Below are 24,945 nucleotides of genomic sequence, written 5' to 3'. Positions count from 1 at the left end.
CCCCTCGTCTTCTGTCTCACTCTACCATTCTTCTGAGACAGTGTGGAGTCTAACTTTAGGGACAAAGCTAATAGATTCCCCAAACTCACTGCAAGGGCACTGAGCTGGCTTACACCAAACAGCTGCTGAGGCTTTAGGGCCAGAAGTGTGGAAGCCCACAGCTCGGTGTAAAGGCCAAGGTATAAAGGTATAAAGAAAAGGTATGAAGAAAAGGTATCAAGAAAAGAGACTGGAGTGATTTGGTTTAAGCATTTTAAAAGTGTAATGGGGGCACCTGGGTGGCTTAGTTGGTTGAGCATCTGACTTCGGCTCAGGTCATGATCTCATGGCTCATGAGTTTGAGCCCCATATCGAGTTCACTGCTGTCAGTTGGTCAGTACAGAGCCGGTTCGGATCCTCTTTCCCCCTCTCTCAGCCCCTCCCCTCTGTTTCCGCTTTCCCCAAAATAAATATTACACAAAAAGTGTAATGGACACTGAATGAAGTTGTCCTGTAAAAGTGGACGTAGAAATTAAGCTGATCTTGCTAGACGCCCTCCCTAAGGGCCCAGACTGGGCAGAGCCACCATGTGTAAGGGTTCACATGACACAGGGTGCCATGTTAGGTAGGAGGCAGAAAATGGCAGCTGCCAGAGACAAAGTCAAATGACCCTCAGAATCTGAAAGGAAGGTGCTTGATGTGGCAGTGCACAGACTAAAATTGGAACAATACAGAGAAGATTAGCATGGTTCCTGTACAAGAATGACATGTAAATTTGTGAAGCGTTCCACATCTGGGGAAAAAAAACATCTGAATGGAGGCAGGCGATAAAACCACACCGTGGGGGGTCTAACAATGTCAAGACAAGTGAAAGAAAGTGTTGGTGGAACATGGCACTTGGAAAGACTGGTTGGTGCTTCTTAAAATCTGAGACATCAGTGAGCTCAAGTCTGGGATTGGTTGACCATGTCTCAACCTTATACTAGTCCTAAACTAAAAATAACCAATGTCCCCCAAGTCCCCTTCCCTTGTGCTAGAGATGTACATGCACAGGCAGGGCAGGATGAAGGAATGGGTTTTACTGGTGAAGGAGAAATGGGAAGGGAAGATGGGGGCCCGGGGTGAAGGATCAGGTAGGAGATACCCCCAGAGGCTCTTTATAAGCTCAACTTCTGAGAAGAAAACTACTGAGAATCCAAAATTACTAAGGTCGGCCACTTAAAGGCAGACACGTCATAAGAGGTGTTGCTGGGGGCAACCGTGAACTTGCAGTTATGGGCTAGCCTCTACTCATCCTTCAGTCTCCCTGTACCTGGGGCCTCCCCACAATGGATAATCCAAGGAAACTTCACCTTCTCATTTACTGTCTACCAACAAACAGAGGGATCGCCCACAGGGTATTGACCAAAGGAGACCCCCTCCATGACACAAATGTGACAGTATTTGTATAGCATTACACAGGCAAGGACAGGGACACAGTCTCCTGGTCGGTTTCCCAGCCACCACAGAGCTGTACTTACATACTTGGAAGTAAAAATGCCATAAGAGTCTGCAGCTACTTTCCAGGCTCCCTGTAAGAGCTTCTGATTACCAACTGGGTGTCTCAGACCTTTCGGTAACAGGAAAAGATGCATCTTAGGGACTAGACAGAAACATTCCAGGCCCTGGGATCTGGTTTCTAGACCTGCAAAACATTTTTTTTTTAATAGTGGTAAAATATGCAGAGCATAAAATTCACCATTTTAACCATTTTTAAGTGTAAGTTCAGTGGCATTAAGTACATTAGCAGTGTTGTGCACCCATCACCACCATCTGCAAAATGTTTAATCAGACTCTAAAGTGATGATCACAGCAAGGAGTTGATTTCCCTGGGAAGGCCTTTTCTGGCCTTCCTTTGTGACACCTTTCTCTCTTAAACTATAGTAGCTCCCTAAAAGATACCAAAAGTCCTTTTGAGCTGAGCTAGAAATGCCATGGTGGAGTAGTAGTAGTAAACGCTCCTGTGTACCATAGTGACTCCCCGCTTCACTCTCTTTTCAGGCTCCACCATCCCTACCACTTAGCAATGATTTCAGGGCCAATCCAAATCTGAACCAGCTTTATAAATGCCTGTTTCCAAAGATCCCCTCTCCTAAACCTACTCATCCCTTCTGGTTTCCCTGGATGACTGCATACTTAATATCTAAACAAAAAGGAAGAATTGAAAGGTTGAGGGGTAATGGCTTTTCAACCTTGGTGAAGTCAGTTCCATAATGGGAAGGCTTCTAGAGAATGACAGCATGGGGAAATCTCTCTGGTCTGGAGCACCTAGGAAACTGTGAAGAAATAACTTGAGAAAGACTGTTGGGGGGGAACCCAAGAGAGCACAGAGGGACGGAGCAATAGATGGGAAGGGTGATGGGACCTACGTGCTCTTGATTCTCACATCTTGATTATCTTTATCCCCATCTCTGTTCTCTCTTTGGAACACCAGACTCCTAAATATAGTTCCTACTGGACAGTTCCCCTTGTGTGTCCAGTAGGCACCTCCAACTTCATACAGACAAAGCAGAACCTAAATCTCCCTCTCTCAACTCAGTACACGATAAAAATCTGAAAATCATCTTTTGATTATTTTGATTATGGCTGAAACAATCTTAAAAAGGAAAAACAAAGTTAGAAGATAGATCAATGGAATAGAATTGAAAATCCAGAAATAAACTGTCATGGTTTATGGTCAATTGATTTGCAACAAGGGTACCTAGACAATTGAATGGAGGGGAAGGGGGAACGAAAAATCTTTCAACAAATGGTGCTGGGACAAATGGATACACGCATGTAGAATACTGAAGATGGATCTCATTCTTACAGCATATACAAAACTTAACCAAAAATGAATCATAGATTTAAATAGAAGAGCAAAAACTACTAAAAATTCTTAGAAGAAAACAGGAGTAAATCTTTGTGTTTTTTTTTTTTTAAGTTTGTTTTCTTACTAATCTCTATACCCAATGTGGAACTTAAACTCACAACCCTGAGATCAAGAGTCATATACTCTTCCAAGTGAGTCAGTCAGGTATCCCAATCTTTGTGCCTAAGAAGGCAAAACCTTCTTAGATACAACACAAAAAACACAAGTGTCAGAAGAAGAAACAGATAATTGGACTTCATTGAAATTAAAAACCTTCAGAGGACACCATCAAGAAAGTGAAAAAGGCAACCTACAAAATAGGAGAAGATATTTGTAAGTCATTTGTCTGACAAGGGACTCGTAGTCAGGATTCATGAATAATCAACAATAACAAGATGATTAAAAAATGGACAAAGGATCTGAAGAGTCATTTATCTAAAGAGGATATGCAAATGGCCAATAAACTCATGTAAAACTAGCCACCAGGCAAAAGCAAACAAAACCACCATGAGATACTACATCACACTTACTAGTTTGGCTATGATGAAAAGGGTGGGCAATAACAACATTCTTTTCTCCAACATCCTTGGTGAGGATGTGGAGAAACTGGAACCTCTCTAGTTTGCTGCTGTAAAATGATGCAGCTGATGTGAAAAAGTTGCTCAGCTCCACAAAAAGTTAAACAGGGTTGCCATATGACTCAGCAATTCTACTCCAAGGTAGATGTCCCAGAGAGCTGAAAACATGTCTATACAAAAACTTGCATATGCATGTTCATAGTAGCATTATTCATAGTAACCCAAAAGTGGAAATAACCCAAACGCTCATCAACTAATGAATGGATAAACAAAATGTATTAAGTATATCCACACAATGAAATATTACTCAGTCATAAAAAGGAACGAAGCAGGAAGGAAATTCTGACACATGCTACAACATGAATGACAAAGTTCTTGAGGATATTGTGGTAAATGAAACAAACCAGTCACAAAAGGACAAATACTGTATAATTCCACTTATATAAGGTACCTGAATCAAATTCATAGAGACCAAGTAGAATAATGGTTACCAGAGGTTGAGAAAAAGGGAGAACAGGAAACTCTTGATGGAAATAGAGTTTAGTTTTGCAAGATGAAGAGTTCTGGAGATTGGTTGCACAACGATGTGAATGTACTTAAAATACTTAAATGTATACTTAAAAATGGTTAAGATGGTCAATTTTATTTTCCCACAATTTAAAAAAAAGGGATAAGTGATACATCCTATAACATGGATGACCTTGAAAACATGCTAAGAAGCCAGGCCACATATCGTATGGTTCCATTTATATGAAATTTCAGAATAGACAAATCTATAGAGTGCAGATTAGTGATTGCCTAGGGCTGGGGGATCTGGGGGAAATGGGGAGTGACAGCTAATGGGCACAGGGTTTCCTATGGGGGTGGCAAAATGTTCTCACAGGGAATGTAGTGATGGTTGTGAACTCTGGGAATATACTAAAAACCACTGAATTTTTAAATGAGTGAAGCATATGATATGTGAATCATAGCTCAACAAAGCTGTTAAAAATTAAGGTAGGGGGTCACCTGGGTGTCTCAGTTGGTTAGGCATCCAACTCTTGATTTTGGCTCAGGTCATGATCTCACGGTTCGTGAGTTCGAGCCCCAAGTAGGGCTCTTGTGCTGACAGTGCAGAGCCTTCTTGGGATTCTCTCTCTCCCTCTTTCTCTGCCCCTCCTCTGCTTACACCTGCTCTTCTCTCTCTCTCTCTCTCTCTCTCAAAAATAAACAAACATCTTCTAAAAAAAAATAAGGTAGGAAGACTGAAATTGAATGAGCTCTGCTTCTTTTAAAAAAAATTTTTTTTTAACGTTTATTTATTTTTTGAGACAGAGAGAGACAGAGCATGAACGGGGGAGGGTCACAGAGAGAGGGAGACACAGAATCCGAAACAGGCTCCAGGCTCTGAGCGGTCAGCACAGAGCCCGACGCGGGGCTTGAACCCACGGACCATGAGATCATGACCTGAGCCGAAGTCGGACGCTTCACCGACTGAGCCACCCAGGCGCCCCTCTCTGCTTCTTTTTAAAACTCAATCCTGTTTGGCTCTGTGACCTAACAATATCTCCAGTTCCCGACTGCATTCTCTTAACACACTGTTGCTATGACAGAATAGGGGAGGAGGGTTTTTCTCAAACATGAACACAGCTAACTCAATCTGAAGAAGTTGGAAAGAATGTCTGCAGGCTTGAAGGAAAAAAAAAAAAATAAGCCAGCAGCAGAGATATATTTGCAGATACTTCAAAAAAAAAAAAAAGTTGTACTAGGTCAAATGCATTTCTAGAACAACAAAACAAATGAAAACCTTCAATACAAGTGGCTTGCGAAAGGTCTTCAGAGTCTTGATTGCTAACTTAGCATCAAATAGTTTTTCTCACACTGGGGAAGTCCTACAGTGTTTAATCACTTTATAACCTCTTTTGATTTCTTGACAGGAGAATTCGGAAGGTCAAATGTGCATTCCGACCTGCTTCTCATCATTCTGTATTTGGTTATGGTCTGGAGCATTAAAAGATGTTTAAGGGTAGAATAGACTGTACCACAAAAATGATATTAAAAAGGACGGAGTTCAGTCTTGAAGGAAATCCTGTCACATGATACAGTATGGGTGAACCTTGAGGACTTCACAAGAAGACAAATACTGTAGAATTCCACTTATATGAGGTACTGGAGCAGTCAAACTCAGAGACAGAAGGTGGAATCGTAGTTGCCACGGGGAAGGGGAATGGAGAGTTGCTTAATGGGTAGAGTTGCTTATAATGTTTTCAGCTTTGCAACATGAAAACATTCTGCCGGTCTACTGTACCAATGTGAATATAGGTAACACTATTGAACACTTAAAGATGGTTAAGACGGTAAATTTTAGAGTGTGTGTTTTTTTTTACCACAGTTAAAAAAGATTTTTTAAAAGATAGCGTTGAGTTAAAAGCCTTAGTAAAAATTTCATTTTTATTCTGCTATTAAGGAATGACTGACAAGGAAAGAATTTTCAAATTTGATAAAGGAACTTGCTGGCTGTATTTATCTTCACTTTTTACTCCTGCTGGAGTAATGAAAACAGATCACTTTGTTTAATTTTGTGATTATTTTTACTTCCTGGTTCCTGCCTGATTATGCAATGCTGTTGGTTACAAATAGAAAAAGATTTTATGTGCTAGTCTGTTATTTTTATGGCATTTCATTAGGGTGTACTGGCCTGAGAAATGTTTCTACTTATATCAAGTTTTTATGAAAAATTCTAAAAAATTGTAATTTTAGGGCCTGGGCCATTAGTTATCTTCCCTAAGGGCTAGGAGTTGATGCTATTTAATATTTCCAAGCTTATTCTCATTTTAACTTGTTTTACATCATACCAGCTTTCTCTTTCAACCAACTTAAAAGGTCACAGAATATTTCTTGAGTACATCACAAAATCTTTCATAGAGGTTTTTTTTTTTTCTTTACACTACTCCAAAATGTAATCGTTACTTGGAATGGGTCTCTGACAATTTGATACAAGATAAACTAAAAAGGACAGGCGTTCATTTGCAATCATGTACAATAGGTCAACTCTGAGAATAGCTACTATTCTAAACATATACCATGTGCCTTCCTGAGTTATCATCTCTGCTTTTAAACATAATCACTAGATGCATTTCTAAGCATGTTAAAGGCACAGTAACATCCATTTTCTATAACTTTACCCTAAGCCTGATGGGACTTCAGTGTTAGATTTATATGATGCCTTTAAAAAAAATTTTTTTTTAACGTTTATTTATTTTTGAGACACAGAGCATGAGCAGGGGAGAGCAGAGAGAGAGAGGGAGACACAGAATTCGAAGCAGGCTCCAGGCTCTGAGCTGTCAGCACAGAGCTCAATGCAGAGCTGGAACCCACAAACTGTGAGACGATGACCTGAGCTGAAATTGGTTGCTTAACCTATTGAGCCACCTGGGTGCCCCATAAGATACCCTTGAATACTGAGAATGAGGCAGTGGTTAAGATGGCAAAGCCTCCAGGTCACTGGCAATTACTTCTAATTATAAAGCTGCATTGTATTTACTTTATTCTCTGGTTAACCAGGAAGATGATGTGCAGACAGTTGCTGTATACAGTAGGGCCTCCTTACTAGGGCCTGAGTGGCAACTATATCTAGCTCCGTAAAAATAAGGAGGAGACACAGTCAGCTTGGAGCCGACTTTCAGTCTTATCCACCACCTTCATACATTACCTTATTTTATCCTTTTAGTTATTCTTTGAAGTTGTCAGAGAAAGCAACTGAAGTCCAAAGAAATTAAGCGATTTATTCAAGGTCACATTCATTCACTTTTCATTCATTCATTATTCACCGATCAAAGTTGCCTGTGTGCGTAACTAGGCACGGGAAATACAACTGTGAACAGAAACTAATCCTGCATTCCATGCTCTTCCCATCCAAAGGAAGAATCAGATAAGGAAACATGATTACCATATGGGACTTGTCTTTGGATGGCTTACCCTGTGTGCTAATCATTTTACTGTTCCCCAGGTGTCCAGCACTCTTTCAGCATGTTCCTATCCTGGCTCACTAATCTCATCTTCTGTTTTGTGCATGTGCGAGTGAGAATAATGGTTATATATATGGGCACACACATAAACATATAATATGAAATGTGTGTTTGTCTTTTAAGGTACAGGATTCCTCTATCTTCCATGCCATTAAAGGACCGTAGAGCTGTCTCCTTTACTAAGAGACCCATTGGCTCCCAGGAAATCTCATCCAGTTTCAGCCCTGGTAGTGACAGTACAGTGTCAAGGAAAGAATGCTAATGATTTTTCCACTAGCTGATCCCAAAAGCTTGGCACAGGAGAGTTCAGTCCACTGAATATTTATATAGCACCTTGATTAAAAGAGCTCAAAGCAATATTCTAAGTAGCTGAATTATAACCTCATTTTGTAAACTGCATATTTTCTTTTAAGTAGTAGTAACGTGGGGCTTAAACTCACAACCCTGAGATCAAGAGTCAGAAGCCTAAAAAACTGAGCCACTCAGACGCCCCATTAGCTGTGTATTTCAAATACAAAAATTAGCTCCTTTACCAACCTCATTATCTGCTAAAAATAATCAAAAGATAAATTTCATAGAAAGGAGGGCCAGAAGAAAAATTGTAAATGGTGATAATCTCTGGGTAGGGGATTATACATGTTTTTAATTATCTGCCGTATTACTCAAAATTTCTACAATTAACACTATGGATTTTTCAATTAGAAAAAATACCACATAATCAATTAAAAACAGGTCATCAAAACTCAACCTCACTCATAAATCTAAAAATACAAATTAATTCTTTCAACTTATCATACTGACAAAGATGTTATAAAGCCAGTATACCTAGTTTAGGCAACAGAATAGCAAACTGGGCTCTGTCATACACAACTGATGGGATTACAAATTATCACCAGTTTTTTGGAGAGTAATCTGGCAATGTCTATCTATCAAAAGTTTAAATGCACATACCTCTGAATACAATAATGCTACTTCTAAGGGTTTTTTTTTGTTTGTTTTTTGCCTGACACATATACTTGCATCAGAGTGCAAGACACATATAGAGGGATCTTCAATCAGGAGCGTGTTAATCAAATCGTGCTACATGCATGTAGTGGAACATTGTTTAAGAATTAGATACCTGCAACTGTTAAGAACAACTCTATATGGACATATTATTATAATTTACTCTTTGATGCAAAAAAGCAAATTGCAGGGGCGCCTAGGTGGCTCAGTCGGTTGAGCGTCTGACTTCAGCTCAGGTCATGATTTCACAGCTCGTGAGTTCGAGCTCTGCATCGGGCTCTGTGCTGACAGCTCAGAGCCTGGAGCCTGCTTCAGATTCTGTGTCTCCCTCCCCCCCCCCCCCCCCCCCCCCGCTCATGTGCTCTCTCTCTCTCTCAAAAACGAATAAACATTTAAAAAATTAAAAAAAAAGCAAGTTGCAGAATGGTGAATATAACCCCCTTTGTACACAGTTTTAAAAGGCTGTAAATACATATATGCGCTTGTGTGCACAATGAAAATGTCAGCAAGAATATTCCAAAAGCTAGCTTTGGAAATACCTCAAAGAAGGGAGAAGACTGAAGTAGGTGAGGGATTTTTGTTTTTTTAAACAAATATTGCTTGATATCATTTGACTTCTGCTACATTGAGCTATATATTCATTTTTAACAGTTTTATTGGGGCATAATTCACATACCACACAAATTCACCAATTTAAAGTGGTTTTTAGTGTAGTCACACAATGTTTCTTAATATATCCACAGAGCCGTACAATCATCAGTGTGCAAAGATGTACACATCCGAAACTCATATAATGTTATATACCAAATTTACCTCAATAAAAAAATTTTGTTGGGAAGATGCTCCAAAAGTGAACTTACTAGTGGCAAAAGAATGTGTGAGACACAATCAGAGAAAGTTTCACATTTATTTAAGAGAGACAGAAAAAGTGCAAGTGGGGGAAGAGCAGACAGAGAGGCAGAGAGAGAATCCCAAGCAAGCTCCTTGCTGTCAGCCCTGAGCCCAACATGGGGCTCGAACTCACGAAGCTATGGCATCATGACCTGAACTGAAATCAAGAAACGGATGCTTAAACAACTAAGCCACCAAGGAGCCCCACAATCGGAGAGAGTTTAAACAGTAATGGAATGGTATGCATAAACAAGGAGAAAAAGATATGAGAACCAAAAAAGTTGGAGAGGGTCAGGGACAGAAAAAAGGTACGATGTTAAAACGAGTTTGAACCAGAAACATACTAGATCTGCCTTCATTAAATAAACACATCTGTATTTTGTAACAAAAAGATCAAGGTAAGATATTTGGGCATGATAAGAAAAAGAAAATAAAGAAACTTAATTTGATGGTACTGCAAATATTTGGGTAAACCAGATTCTATATAAATCTGCAGATAGCTGGATATAAATTCCATCTATGGAAGACACAGATAAAAAGCGTTTAGGGAAATATATTCACTTTGTAGTTGCTAGAAATTTCTCCTGTCTTAGGAAGGCTGACAGTGAGATACTAATTCTCGAGCAATGAATACTTACTGAACATCAATAATGTTCTGATTTGCTTAAGAGTATCTGAGAATATAAGGGGAGCTGGATAGAGAGAAAAGGGCTCCCAAGACATACTGACAGACTTAATAACCACAAACCATACAGGAATATTCTTTTTGGCTCAAAGTTTTGTATGTTTTTAGACGAAGGATAGAAAACATATTTGAAAGAGATTTTATGAAAACATTCAGCAAAACTCACATTTAATCTCTGTAATATTTAAAATAAAATTACCTTTTCTCTGAGACTTTTCCATCACTAAAATCTTCTTTGAGCACTACAGGTCTTGGGAGTATTTTGTAGGTATCGTCATATTTTCCTTTTTCTTATCTTTAAAAAGCACAGTTCAGAAGTTTTGTGCAGTTGGAGGAGTTTCTGGCAGCAGTAAGAGAAAACTTTATTGCTTATCCTATAAAATCTATTAGTTTGGGTACTATTAACACTTATTTACTTAATTAGGGCAGTGCAGTGACTGTAGCAATTACTTTGGTTCAACATCAATAAAATAATGGAAATGTATACAGGATAGCCACACCCATGGAAAAATCTGTTTTTACTAAGGAATAAATGTCAGATTAAAGTCACCAGTTTTTGAATTAGGAAACTGCAAAGCAAGGCTGGGGCAATAATTTATGACAATTAAAAATTTAAGATCAGTCTGTTATCTGATGGACGGATCATCTAAGTAGTAAGTTTTAAAAATCTGTTGACTGTTCAAAATCACTCACCCTGTGGCTAACAGTTGACATAACTGATTGGATACCAAATCAAGCAACAAGGAATCCTTGAGAACAAGTTATCCTTTGAAGTATTATAAAATGGTTTTTCTATGTCTACGTGTGTGTGTGTGTGTGTGTGTGTGTGTGTGTGTGTGCATGTTAACACATTTTACTGGGCATTCATGTACTGTGTATGCTGGAGACTGTTGCCAACAACATAATCATCTCTATAAATGCTCTGATTGACTATAACATCTTAGGAAACCATATGAAAATAGAAAATGTTACTATCTCTGGTAATATGCCATGTAGGACAATGATAAGACTATAATTCTTATTTATTCATCTGCTTAAAGGTAAAATTGCTTTATCAAACAGGTTACCTAAGTCTTGTCCTGTGACTGTGACAACAAATTAAAAATGGAACTGCCTGAACCTCCAAAATATGCATAATGGTAACTGAAAGAATGTCACTTTAATGACAGTTAAAACCATCCATCTCCGTGGGCTAAATGTAGATACAACTGGAAGCTAGCCTTGGCTTTGAGGCTTGAGGTTAGACTAGTAGGACTTGTACTGTCATCTGGACAGGTGGCAATAAACTTAGCTGTGGATGTCAGAGCCTCCCCAGTCTTCTTTTAGATCTTACATCAAGTTACAATGAACCCTGGCTTTGAAACAAATTTTGAATGCCAGAAAGCAAAGGCGAAGGGTTAACTGCTTGATATTTTTTATTTCTTAGATGCTAAAATATTTTAAAAAGCAAGGCAGCTCAATTTAGATTACAAAAAGGCGCTCTGATGAAAAGCAAATGTGTTCCTGAATGTATTTTGAAATAGATGGTTAGAAAGCTAGCATAGAGTTTGTGGTCTAAATATATCATTCTTTTAGAGGCAGAACATATTGCTGGGGGAAAAATCCTCTATCATAGGGCTTATGGCATATAGTAACTAAAATGTTTTTCCATCCTTTGAATTTTCAATCCTGGGAAATATTATTCAGTAGACCCAGAGAGAAGTCCTAAATTGGAAAAGCAGCTGCATCCAAGGTCATCTCTCTTGTTTCCAAATATATCTTGAAACAAATGCAAGAAGGGCACTTTGCTGAGTGTTATCTGGACATATATAGTTTCAATCAAATTCTTCAAGAAGTGTCAGAATAAAAGTTGAACATTTGTTTGACACTGCAAAGTCACTAGCAAGTGGGTCTCTTTGAGCATGGAGGCTCTGCTTGGTGACTTGGCAATTACTACAACAAAAAACGAGTTCTTTTTCCTACTCTCAAGAAAAAGAAATCAAGTGCAGTTAAACACCAGCTCTGAAATTTTTTCTCACATTTTTTAATATATAGAAAATCATATAAACTTATAAAAATGTCTCTCAACAGAAGTGTAACTTTTACATATACTGCTTCTAAGCTCAGTTCCCTGGAATTATCAAATCTGTTTCACACATCTGAAAATGTTACATGGAACAAAAAAGTGATGATAGAAATGACATAGAGTTGTAACCTGAATCAAAGAATAAAATGCTGAATCTTTGAGTTAGTGTAAAAAATATCTCTCTAAATGCAAAGCAATAAATAACTGGCTTGTTGCCTCTCCTTTGTCATAAAAAAAAAAAAAAATCATGTTACCCATGATAACAGCCTCCCATGGCAGTGACTGTTTGCCACTCTCTACGATGTAGTAAGTCTCTCATTTCATCGAGGGTCTAAGGGAAGCAGGGATATTAACAACTCCCGATTAGCATACACTGATGGACAGAACTTGGAATTTGCACGAACTCAAAACCTTCAGCAGTTTGGTTTCCACTGCTTCTCCACCTCCAACTTGTTCCTGATTCCCTCCAGCCTTGTCTGGCTAGTACTTCCCGGCATTCCTTTCTCAGGGCTTCCTCCTCCCCACAAGCTCTTGCTTCCTCCCCAAGTCACATTCTGCCCTTGTGGCCAGAAGAGTTAACTTGTATCTGCATGTCCCTCTCCAGCCTGCCCAAATTGTTCCAGCCCAAAGTGTTTTTTCCTTTGAACGTCCTAGGTCTGTTAACTCTTGATCCCCTTCCAAAAAGCTGAATCAAAACTTTGAGACCCTAAACCCTGAGAAGAGTGTAAGGAAGTCTAATAGCTCTGATTTTCCTAGTGAAAACTTCTTTGATCTCTGAAATATCAAACACTTTCAGAAAGTTCAGAGTGTATCAGTTTGCCCACTGGATAATCCAGTGCTGTAAACTACGTCAACCATTGGTTACGTTTTTCCGTTTTCCATCTTGGTAACTAGACTTCAAGTTCCCTGGAAGGAGAGGCCATGCCTTTTCTCGCTTCATATGCTTGATACAAAGCTGGATGCAGCAAAGGGCCAATGAGCACCTGCTGGTTTCATCCCTGCTGCCCTCTCATGCTCTCCCATTCACCTGTCCAAATCCTTATCTTTCCAGGCCCTATCATTCCTCCCTCCTTGATCAGACCTCCTTGATCAGACCTCCTTGATTCCTCTTTGATTTCTCTAGATCTCCATTTTGTTTGAACTTCAATAGCGACACAGAATTCAGCACTTGGTTATTAGGTTTTAGTATGTTTGCTGCTGTCTAACGTATTGTAGTCCTTTAAAAAAATTAATGTATCGTAGTCCTGTTAATGACAGGGCCGTGTCTGACACATTTATTGTACCTTTTCACAGAGTTTAGCTGGGTGCCCAGCACACAAATTACAGAGCACAAGGGCTTGGCACATGACAGGAGCTCCTTTCTCTCCCTAATGGGTAACTTTACGAGCCATACTAGACTTCTTGTCACTTCCTGAGCATGTCATTTTCTTAAATGCCTTTACATCTTCCTCCTTTCCCATGGCTATCAAAATCTTAACTCCTCCTTACAAACCCAGCTCAAGTCCTACCTCGGTCCCCTATGTCAGAATTAATCGCTTCTTCCTCTGAGCTCCTTGATCTTTTTACATATAAAAGAACTTTTTAATTTTTGCTACAAAATATTAGAGTCTTCTAGACTGTGAGCTCTCTGAAAGCCAAAACCAGATCATGTTCACTTTATATTTTAGCACTTAGCACAATGTCAGGCACCCAGAAGACAATATTTGTATATAAATAAATGAATGAATGAATTTACAATTTCATTCTCCAATTAAGAAAGTAATATCTTGCTAATTTCTTTGATTTAGCTTTGGCATTTTCACAGAGGAGGCAAGAAATGTCTGTAAAACTATTCAGTGGATTTTGGATTTGACCAAATTAAATAAATTTTGTGGTTTTGTTTAATATTGTATTGTATTTCAACTCTTAAGTTGCGTTGCAGCATTGTTCATAAAGTAAGAAACTGGAGTCTCTCTATATGTCCAGCAACAAGAGATATATATGATTTTAACACTTTCACAGAGAAAGAGAAAGATTTAAATTATAACCTATACAGCTTCCATTTGTTCTATGTCTAAATTTCTTTTTGCATTTACTTGACATTCATTTAGCGGAATTCCCACATCTGGTAGGTAGAGTTTATTTTTAAACATTTACTAAAGTTTTTTTTTCCTTAGGCACATAGTAAGTGAACACATTTTTAAAAATTATAATTTCACATGTATTATAGTTCATTAAATGGACATCAACCTGTCTGCATATACACAACCAGTATATCCATGGGTCACACTGTAGTACCTACCCACAATAGTGAAGAGCACAGGTTTTGGGCCCTGGCTCTGCCACAGGTATTAGTTGTGTGATATACTGTGGAAGTTTCTCTGTACCTCAGTTTCCTCATCTATTGAATGGGGGTGATAGTACTTACCTCCTAGGGTTGCTGTGAGAGTTACATTCGTTCATACACATAAAGCATTTAGACAGTATCTGGTACATACTGAGGGTCCAAGAATGTGTTAGCTGCTATCATCATCATCATCATCATCATCATCATCATCATCATGATGATTACAAAGCTTCAGGGAGTTAATTTGTTCAATCTTGCTTTGCCTAACTGCTGTTTTTTAAAAAAAACTTCCTTCCCAATCTGAGTTTGCTTCATTTTTAGAACTAAGAGACTAATCAGGCGGTGCTCTTTAACAATGAAACAGGCTCCCTCGTGAGGAGTGAGCCGCATTGCGGTTACTCTACTGTGGCTGGAAAGTGGTCTGCTGCAATAGCCGCGGTACTGAGAGAGAGCTCTCGAAGGTCCCGGTTTAATAAATGATTGCACGACTCATTCTGAGGTTCTTTTCAAGCTCCAAAGTTCTATGGCTGTGTGCCACGTGCAGGGTCAAGTGGCAGCCCTGCAGGGAACCTGCTGTTACACTCTGAACCGCGGTGGAAACTACTACTTTCACTGAAAAGCAGAAATCTTTAATCTCCTCCTGAATTCTGAATAGTGAATTTCCATAGCAGTAAACCACGTTTGGTGACTCAAGTCGCTCAGCAATTCTAGAGAGGAAATTGTGAAATTATCCGTGTTTGCCGAGAAAGTACTTCCAGTTTTTGCCAAAAGAGGGAGCATAGGAGCAGAAAGCACGTTTGTCCAAGTCTTTCACAAAACACTTGTTTGGATTCTGTGTTTTAGGTTTTTATTTCTTTTGCAAGGATGGGATGGGACTAAATGATTGTTATAGCCAACTTTCTCTTCTTAATATTGTCTCAAGATGGGACAGTCAAAGATTGAAAATACACAGATAACTTTGAAAGATCCCTCTCTATCCCTCCCAGACAAAGTGTTCACCTCATGCCTGGCTGCCATATACTAAACAGCTCTAATTAAGCTGCTCTCATTAAAAGGAAAGGGAGGAGGAGCGAAGCCAGTGACTCCTCCTGGCTGGAGAAACAATTACAAATTTAATCAAAGTGCCTTTAAAAAAAAATCTCCTGGCTGCCACAGATTGTTTAAAAAAGAAGGATTCGTTGTATACATAATCTAGATCTTACCTTCACTACGACAATGGATAAGTTATTGAAATAACCAAGTTTAATGAAAGTTAATCATCAGGCTGCTTACTTACCCACTCCCTAGGGCTAAACACTCCTGTGTGCCAAACAAGGGGAATGATGTAAGCGCCTAGAACCATTTGTAGAAACAAGTCTTTGATTCATACTCATTAGTCACTAATTTAGGGAAAATGCCTGCATATGACACAGAGGTTTCTAGAAGACACACATCTCCATACGAAGTCATTTTCAACCCAAACTTGATTTTGCCTTTGTAAAGGCAGCTTTGGCAAGTTATCCATTACTGCGTATTTTCAGATTCAATTCAGGAGAATTCAGCAAATTTATACATTTTTAGTTGGAGCAACATATTTGGGCTTTTATTTTACTCCAATTACCAAAAGTGCTCTGCATCATGTTAGCCTAAAACCTTAAGGAATAATCATACTTGGAAAATGACCAGAGCTTAAAATCTTCCAGAAAATTTATATATGTTATATAAACTAATAAGGCAGAATAATACATTTGGATTTGATAGTTTAATGAAATGGCTTCTTTTATTATTGCTGCCCATGGAAATAAATAAAGCAAAATGATAGAAAGTATTAATCTAAAGAGGAAAGTGAAGCGTTTTGTAATTTCTTAAGATCCGGTTTGAGTTCCACAAGCCTTTGAACAATGCTCTCAGACCATTCTGGTACACTCCCTGGACCTGAAAAAGACATGATCTTGTATTCAGTTAATAGACTTATAACAGAAAAGACATTATCCTATTATAAGATGGTTCTTAAAGGACAACCTTTAAAGTTGGATTATTTCCCGAACTAATACAGAAAGCAAGATAAGCGGTGGCCTTTTGGAATTTACAGTTTAGCGAGTCAGTTTCACGCAGCAGCTGGCAGCACCGAGTCTTAGGAGGAGCAAATCCATGAACGCAAAAGCAGATTTCACAGGCTACATTTTTCTCCTTTATTTGGGCCATCATGTGGAAGACAGATTATTTTCCAAAACGATTAAGTACTCTCATCAATTAGCCAGCTAGAGTATTAGTTCTGAAGGAAAAACATAATAAGCCCTTCTGGAAGTGCCAGCTGTCAAAAACTGTCAGAGGTAGTCAAAGCTTTTTAATGTTCCAATCAAATCACAAAATGAGTGGAAAGTCACTGTAGAAAACCCATTAAGATGCATTACTAAATGTCCAATGTTACATAAAAACTATAAATAACTTTGTACTTTTAGGGTGTTTTTTTTTTCAATTTGCTTTTCTTGAAGTAATAATGATGCTCTGCCTCAGTTAATAAAGTGATTTTGGAGCTGCCTTAGTGTTTAATCCACACACTCTTTCTGTGTGGAATAAGATGGCAAGCAATAATCAAATCAGAATTATAAGCATTCCGGGGCGCCTGGGTGGCTCAGTTGGTTAGGCGGCCGACTTTGGCTCAGGTCATGATCTCACGGTCTGTGAGTTCGAGCCCCGCGTCGGGCTCTGTGCTGACAGCTCAGAGCCTGGAGCCTGTTTCAGATTCTGTGTCTCCCTCTCTCTGACCCTCCCCCGTTCATGCTCTGTCTCTTTCTGTCTCAAAAATAAATAAACGTTAAAAAAAAAATTAAAAAAAAAAGAATTATAAGCATTCTTTGGAGTATCTGTCATTAACAATTTTAAAAATTAAGGGAAGAGCACCAAAGACAGTAAAGGCTAAAAAAATTAATCACCAAGCTTAATAATCTTACAAGCTGACTTTCGTTAGGGGAATAAAATGCTGTTTCTGTGAAGGACATCCAGTCTTTTTCAAATATTTGCAAAGGAATACATACTCTGGCTAAAGGAACATCACTTGCTACAGGCTTAAAAATAACAAGCCAGTAGCCAATACTGAACAAAGATGTCTACCTCAATGTTCAGAAACTGACTTAATTGAATTAAGAAAGGTTTGCTTCCACACTGAAACACAGCCTTTCCTCTTTTAGTATCTGGTGGATCAAGTTGTTGATCCAAAGGCACAAACGGTAGCTGGGCTTCTGGTAGCTGATACTTGCCCAAATGAGAGGCTAAAGTAACCTGAGTACCATATTCAAACCACATAAAACATTAAAATGCTTCTTCTTTTTTTTTTTTCTTGAAATTTGTTAAAAGAAGTTTGTTTCCACACTTTCTTGGTAAGTTCTTTCTTGCTCTGAGGGATCCCATCTCTTCTTGCCATAGCTGCTAGAGTTACCAATAATCTCTGTGCTGGTATGTTTCTCTGATAACCAGGAGCTTTCAAACAAAAAAGTAAAAGTAGGAACACACTTGGAAACAAAGAGATCCAAAGCCATAATCAAGTCTGTATGTTCCACACAGGGTAGAAACAATTTTTTAAAAATTAAAAAAAAAAATCATTTAATGTTTATTCATTTTTGAGAGGGAGAGAGAGTGAGCGTGTGCAAACAGGGGAGGGGCAGAGACAGAGGGGGACAGAGGATCCCAACAGGTTCTATACTGACAGCAGAGAGCCCAACGTGGAGCTTGAACTCATGAATCATGAGATCATGACCTGAGCTGAAATCAGAGTCGGACTCTTAACCAACTGAGCCACCGAGGCGCCCTGAAACAACTTTCTTCATTGAAATGTTCTTCACCTCTCATCGCCACCCCTAGGATAGCTACAAAGAACTAACCCAAGATGGACATGCTAATAATATGAAATCTGTTTTCAAATCTAAAGGGAAGACATTTAAAAAAGTATAATGAAGCTGAAGTGAAGTTAAGGGTAGTATGTGAATTTAATAATTTTCTTTAAGGGAAAATCAAAGAAACCTTCAAGTACCCTGTCCAAATGAAAGAGAAATTAGAAGCACTTTGGACTCTTGAATTTCACTTGGAATCCTATGCTAACTTTTTAGCACATGATAATATCTATATTCCATGACTATTTTTCACACTGTTAGATTTTGGGTGAAAATAACAACTAATCCTTAAATTTAATACAATACTATAAAATGAGGGGTACCTGGGTGACTCAGTTGGTTAAGCGTCAGACTCCTGATTTCAGCGCAGGTCATGATCTCACTCACAGTTTGTGATTTCGAGCCCCGCACTGGGATCTGTGCTAACAGTGTGGAGCCTGCTTAGGGTTCTCTCTCCCTCTCTCTCTACCCCTCCCCTGTTCACACTCTCTTTCTCTCTCAAAAACAGAAATAAATAAACAAACAATACTATAAAATGAATACTTAAAAAATAATTTTGATGCAACTATATAATTCAAAAACAAATAGCCATGACATGTGCACCAAGTTTTATTTGCTTTTAAATCATACAGTCAGAACAAGTATGTTATTCAAAATAGTAAATTTTCTTGAATTTTACAGAAGAAAGAGAAACTGAAGTGAAACTGTAGGAATTGCTGAACTTCAGATAAATGTTTCTTCAAAACAAGAGATATTAGTTCCTAAAAGATTCCTCTAAAGTTAAAAAAAGATTAAGAAGAACTTTAAGCCATTGGGTTATTACATTTTTTAAAAACTACATGCTTCTTAATGGACATATGTTTACATTTACAGAGAGTAAACTTAGTCTCCTGTCTCATAAAACTCAGACGACACGACTGATATCTAAACTAAGCAAAACAATAAAAGCGGTTTTTATTTTTAAAAAACTTTAAAACCTAAATCTACCTTAATCTTATCTTCCAAGAAAACTTAATAGGGAATGGCTAATCTGAAAGCAAAATGTTGTACAAATCATTTTCAAGAAGAGAAATACATTATGGGATTATGCTTACATCTAGTAGCATCAACTAAAACCCTAAACGATGGCACATGAATTCAGAGTATCAGCCGGTCCTCTCCTCCCTCCTGAATTACCTGACCAATGGAAGTTTGGCTTTGTTGTTTCAGAAAGCACTGTTTCTTACATTCCATCAATTGTTCAAAATCACGCCACATTTTCGCTTGTTTCATATTTGGACCATGACTTTCTCTTACAGCTTTTTGTTTTTCTCGGAGTTTCTATTATAAAAAAAAATCAGGAATAATTAAATCTCAGTTACAGGGATTTACTTCTGTTGCTATAATCAGAAGAATATGGTATGCTTTGAACATTTGATGAGTAGCAGTTAACTAAATCAGGTTCTCCTGAGATGAATGAAAACTAAAATGATAAAAGTTAATTAAATTTATGATAGACGTAGGACAGCTTGAAGATAAAAAGAACAGAAAAATATAAAAGGAGGTGGGGGGCACCTGGGTAGCTCAGTTGGTTAAGTGACCAACTTTGGCTCAGGTCATGATCTCATAATTCGTGGGTTTGAGCCCTGCATCAGGCTCTGTGTTGACAGCTTGGAGCCTGGAGCCTGCTTCAGATTCTGTGTCTCCCTCTCTCTCTCTCTCTGCCCCTCGCTGGCTTGTGCCCTCTCTTTCAAAAATAAATAAATAAACATTAAAAAAACCTCAAAATAGAACAACCATATCATCCAACCATTCCCCTAAAAAAAAATAAAATAAAGAAAAGAAAGAAAAAGAAAGGGCAGGGGTGGGGTGGGGTGGGGAATAAAGGGAATCAGGAAAGTAGAAAGTGGTTCAGTATCATGGTGTACAAAAAAGAGTGTAGATTTTGAAAGTCGGAAGACTTTGGTATATAACTTGGCTTGGTCACTAGCTCTAAGTAAGACAACTTCTCTGGACCTCAGTTTTTTCAATTGTAATTAAAGCTAATAATAGGGGATAATTATAAAATTATCTGCCTTATAAGATTATCTTTTCACAAGATACAATAGATCTGGAAATACTTTATAAACTATCATGTGTTATATGTTATTATTATTAAGTATTATATCCTTTCCTGAATCTGTGTATGCTCTATGTATACCCAAATAAATAAAATTGCACGCATATATTTCTCAGGGAGAAAGTTTCATGATTTTTTAAAAAGTACACTATTAAATAGGCCCAAACCCCTACCAGAATTATTTTTGTTACCAATAGCCTATATGATTCCATCTGTCAAAACTATTCTACTCACAGACTCTAACATTATTAACAAGAATAAGAAAAGCTTTCAATAAACTGTAAAAATATATACTTTGGCAAATTCAGAAAGGGTGACTGAAAGGAGGCTTAGCAGGAAATGAGAGGAAGGAAGGAAGAGGGGAAGGAGGGAAGGCAGGTAAGCAGAGGAAAACAGAGAAGATGAGAGCGCACACATCAGGAAACACAGTGTACACAGTGACACTGATTATGAGAAATCACTAAGGACAGAAAAATAAGCAAAGATGCAGAAATAGGTAACAGAATGGTTCCCATTCTTTCTGCCCTTGGTATATAGTTGATCTAACAGTTGATGTAAGGACACAAATGAGAAGGCTGGTCATTGGTACTTGCCCAAATAAGAGGGTAAACTAAGCTAAGACTAGATTCAAAACACTTTACTAAAGACTGCCCTCCACAGCTGTTGCTAATGAAAGCAAAATTGACAGCAAATAGCAACAGGAAACAAAGCAGAATTAAGAAAATATAATTTAAATATAACCAGCACATTTTTGACACAATATCTGGCATGCAAATACATCTATTTAATTCTATGTTACAAAAAAAGAGGGGGGCAATCCAAGAAACAGACCCTTCACTATAGAGAACAAACTGATGGTTCCCAGAAGGGAGGTGGGTGGGGGAGGATGGGTTAAATAGTTGATGTGATGGGGAATAAAGATGCACTTATTGTGATGATCACTGGTGTAATATGAAAGTGCTGAGTCACTATACTGTACACCTGAAATATTACACTGTATGTTAACTGGAATTTAAACAAAAGCTTTAAAAAAACCCAAATATTTTTATCCTCATGAACTAAAACAAAAGCAGTAAGTCAGATCTAGAATTTTAAGAGTTCTTAGAATAACTTTAAGATTAAGGTACTACTTAACTATACATTTTCCTATATTATTGAAATAGTTTCCTTGTCAAAAATCCTAACAACCTATAAAAGTTATTTAAAGAACCAAAGACAGGATGTGGGCATTGTCTATGTCAGAAATATTAAATTTAATGTACTTCACAATCATGTGTGTTTGAAACCTTTAATTTTATGAATACAACTGCCTTAGTATGTAATTTATTTTTAATGTTACTGCCACTTAATTACTGCCACTTAGTCCAAATTTATTTTGTTGATAGTCGTAATGCACAAAGAATACTTGTCACAAATTCGATTGTTCTTTAAAGGGGAGGTGGTATAGTGGGTAGAGGGGAGTTATAACTTTCAGTACAGTATTCCACAGTACTTGGTAAGGCAAATTCTAGTATATGATCATGTGAATTTTAGCACTATGATAGATTGGTTAATTCCAGAAAGTCAGTTGGACTGAGGTGGTGAGTGGATGTTCAGTCTATGCTGGTTTGGAAGGCTTAGGCTATCATCACATTGAAAGGCTAGGTTTATTCAGTATTTGCCTTAAAATTTAGATCTACTCTAGGAATGAGAGGATTGAAGAACTTTGTTTCTTAAATGATACATCCTGACAATTGGGGAATGAGCTAATCAATGGCTCCTTTTGCTGAAATAGACTTGTCAGACTGTTACTATCACTTTTCGCAAAGATCCTGCAGTAAAACACTACACTGGAAAGGGAAAGAATAATCTTTATTCTGATTTGGCAGTTACATTTGGGCCTTTGAAAGGATTCAGGTTTGATAAAAATTTCTGTGCACAAAGCATCCATCCACATACTTTTCAAAACAAAAGAAATAGAGGAATGCTTTCATACGAAAAAATATATTACCTAACATATAGAATGTTTGGGTGAAAGCTAGTTGTTGATAGTCATACTAAATCCTAAAACCCCAAAATCTCTAGTGAATGTTTACAACTTGATTCAAATATATGCTTTCAAATATGAAATTATTTCTTTTTTCCTTTTTGAGTATGGCATGTCAACCCATAAATGGAAGGAGATGTGTAGAACTCACAATTTCTCTGAGGGATTGGAGGTATCAACTTAAGGTTTCCTTTCTTTTTAAATTTACATTAATATGATGGGCATTTATTCACAAATAATACAGAAAGAACAGATGAACACTTTTTTAGAGAAACAGAAACACTTTTTAGAGAAATTCCAGGTTTGGAATAGGAAAAGTATAGGATAAGCCCGGAACATTTTGTCATACCAGAAAATAAGCCATCAAAATCTAGCAGAATTGTTTCCAAAGCATTCAGGAGCTGACTTCAAGAGGCTTCTACTGGCTTAACATGGGACAATTCGAGAACTGACAGGAATAATAATTATAATAGATTGAAATATCTCCAGTAAGTTAAATCTAGGAGTCATAAAGGTACTTGTCAAGGATGATTAAAAAAAAAAAAAAAAAAAACAACTCATCATTTTGAAAACCAATAAACAAGCAAATCAGCAGTTATTCTGCCTTTCTTATTTGAGCTATATCTTAGGGTAACTAAATAGTTGATAAGGAGTTACTCTTTACAGAATTATTCCAGCCAATAAATGAAGAAGGAACAACATAATTAGAATGCCATCATTTTGCAACCTCTAATGAATTAATGGGTCTAGGAAGTGACTTCATTGGCTGCCTACATTATACAGAGCCTCTTCAAAGAATACATACTACTACCTATGAAGTATACTTCCCAAATATTGAATTATATTTAATCAAGCCTCTATATCTAACTACCAATTCAAAGGACATACTGGGGACAGAAGAACATGCTAGTTGACACCATAGGGATGTCATCAGCAAAGTTCAGGATGTTGGAAACCCATCAGGACAAGTAACTAGATTTTATTTTTCTTTTAATTTTCCAACAAATAAATTGTAAAGAAAGATGAAAGAGTAACCCAGAGGAAGATACTTAAGAGCTATATCAACTAATAGCACTGTATGAATTCTTATTAGGATCCTGTTTCAAACAAATAAACAGTAAGAAATGATGAGACAATTGGTGAAGCTTGAACATTGACTGAGTATTTGGTATTATGCAATTATTGTTAAATTATTTTGGGCATGATAATGGTATTGTGGTTATGTTCAAAAAAGGCCTTTACAATACAAACTGAAATATGATCAAAAAAATATAATAGGATCTCTGAGATTTGCCTAAAAATGATTTGGGGTGGGAAATAGGTGGGACTATAGATAAAACAAAATGTGTCATTAAGTCTAATTATTGAGGTTGGATGATGGTTTCACATGAATTCATTACATTATTTCCTCTACTTTTTATATAGGCTTGAAATTTTCCATAATCATTTTTCTAAGTTTTTTAGTTTTTAAAAAAATCTTTTAAAAACACTTTTACAAAGACTATTTAGGAATTATGCCATTGTTTTCCATACCATTTTTTCCCTGAAATTTAGAATATTACTTACAGGTTTATGGGAACTGATTCAGCATTTATGTAAAAGCATAGATACATGTATGTTTTTAATAATAATTCAAACCAGAATATGTAAATAAGGATGAATAATTTTGTCATCACCAATATATTGAGTCAGACCAAAAGCTTAATTATACAATGCATTAAGACTGAAACAAAGCGATATTTTTCAATTGTACTTTCCAAATGGGCAAGCATGTATATGTATACACACACACACACACACACACACACCCATATATACATGTATATATATATATATATATATATATATATATATATATATATATACACGCACATATAGATGTAGTCATTTTTAGGTTGCTGACTCAAGAATATTTGAACAGTAAAATTAGATGCCAATATATAGTCAGTATTTTAAAAGAAAAACTGCAGCAGAGCCCAATATGGGGCTTGAACCCATGAACCACGAGATCATGATCTGAGCCGAAATCAAGAATCAGATGCTCAACTGACTGAGCCACCCTGGTACCCCAATCTACATATTTCAGTTTAAACATGAGGAAATGAATTCCAAAGTGGTTAAGGAGCTTTTCCAGAACCACAAACCTAGGACTGAAGCCAGCCTACTTGATGACTGGTCCTGAGTTTGATAAATATAGATCTTAAAAAAAAAAAAAAAAAAAAAAGAATGACAGAGCTGGTATCTTTAATATGACTGTCAAAATGTGTTGCTTTATGAAGTCAATTAGAAAAATCAGTGAGTTAGTCATTTAAGTCCCGATGATCAAGGTCTTTACCAGCTACCACCTCTTCTACTAGGAGTGGCTCAGAGAACTGAGAAAACAAGACTCAATCCCATATTCCTCCATTCATAAGACTGGCAGGGAGGGAGCTGAATATGACAAGTAAGCGTTTTTGATTATTTATGTTAAATGTATCAATATTTGTAAAGGACATAGACCAGTGCCTGGATCATAGTAATGAGCTT

At 37.4% G+C, this 24,945-nt stretch overlaps 1 protein-coding gene and 1 non-coding gene across 8 annotated transcripts in view; one reads left to right on the top strand and one right to left on the bottom strand.

The window, feature by feature from the left end:
• Positions 1 to 669: 669 nt before the first annotated feature.
• Positions 670 to 776, top strand: LOC132666187 (U6 spliceosomal RNA). Its single transcript, XR_009604551.1, has one exon. It is a non-coding gene; the product is annotated as a U6 spliceosomal RNA (small nuclear RNA).
• A 15,382-nt stretch (positions 777 to 16,158) lies between these two features.
• IFT81 (intraflagellar transport 81) overlaps positions 16,159 to 24,945 on the bottom strand; it is a 191,455-nt gene continuing 182,668 nt past the window's right edge. For 5 of the 7 annotated variants that reach the window (XM_081790667.1, XM_081790669.1, XM_060612234.3 and 2 more), the window contains 2 exons: positions 19,472 to 19,615; positions 16,159 to 16,340 (listed from right to left, as the gene is read on the bottom strand). In XM_081790667.1, coding sequence (XP_081646793.1) covers positions 16,239 to 16,340; positions 19,472 to 19,615 — 246 coding nt within the window. In that variant the 3' untranslated portion in view covers positions 16,159 to 16,238. Of the gene's footprint in view, positions 16,341 to 16,451; positions 16,681 to 18,886; positions 19,070 to 19,471; positions 19,616 to 24,945 lie in introns of those variants that run through there. The other 2 variants (XM_081790672.1, XM_081790671.1) reach the window with 2 other exon arrangements.

The sequence above is a fragment of the Panthera onca genome, chromosome D3, assembly GCF_046562875.1.
Source record: "Panthera onca isolate mPanOnc1 chromosome D3, mPanOnc1 haplotype 2, whole genome shotgun sequence".
In the NCBI taxonomy this organism is placed as follows: domain Eukaryota; kingdom Metazoa; phylum Chordata; class Mammalia; order Carnivora; family Felidae; genus Panthera; species Panthera onca.
This window is presented reverse-complemented; position numbering and strand designations above follow the sequence as displayed.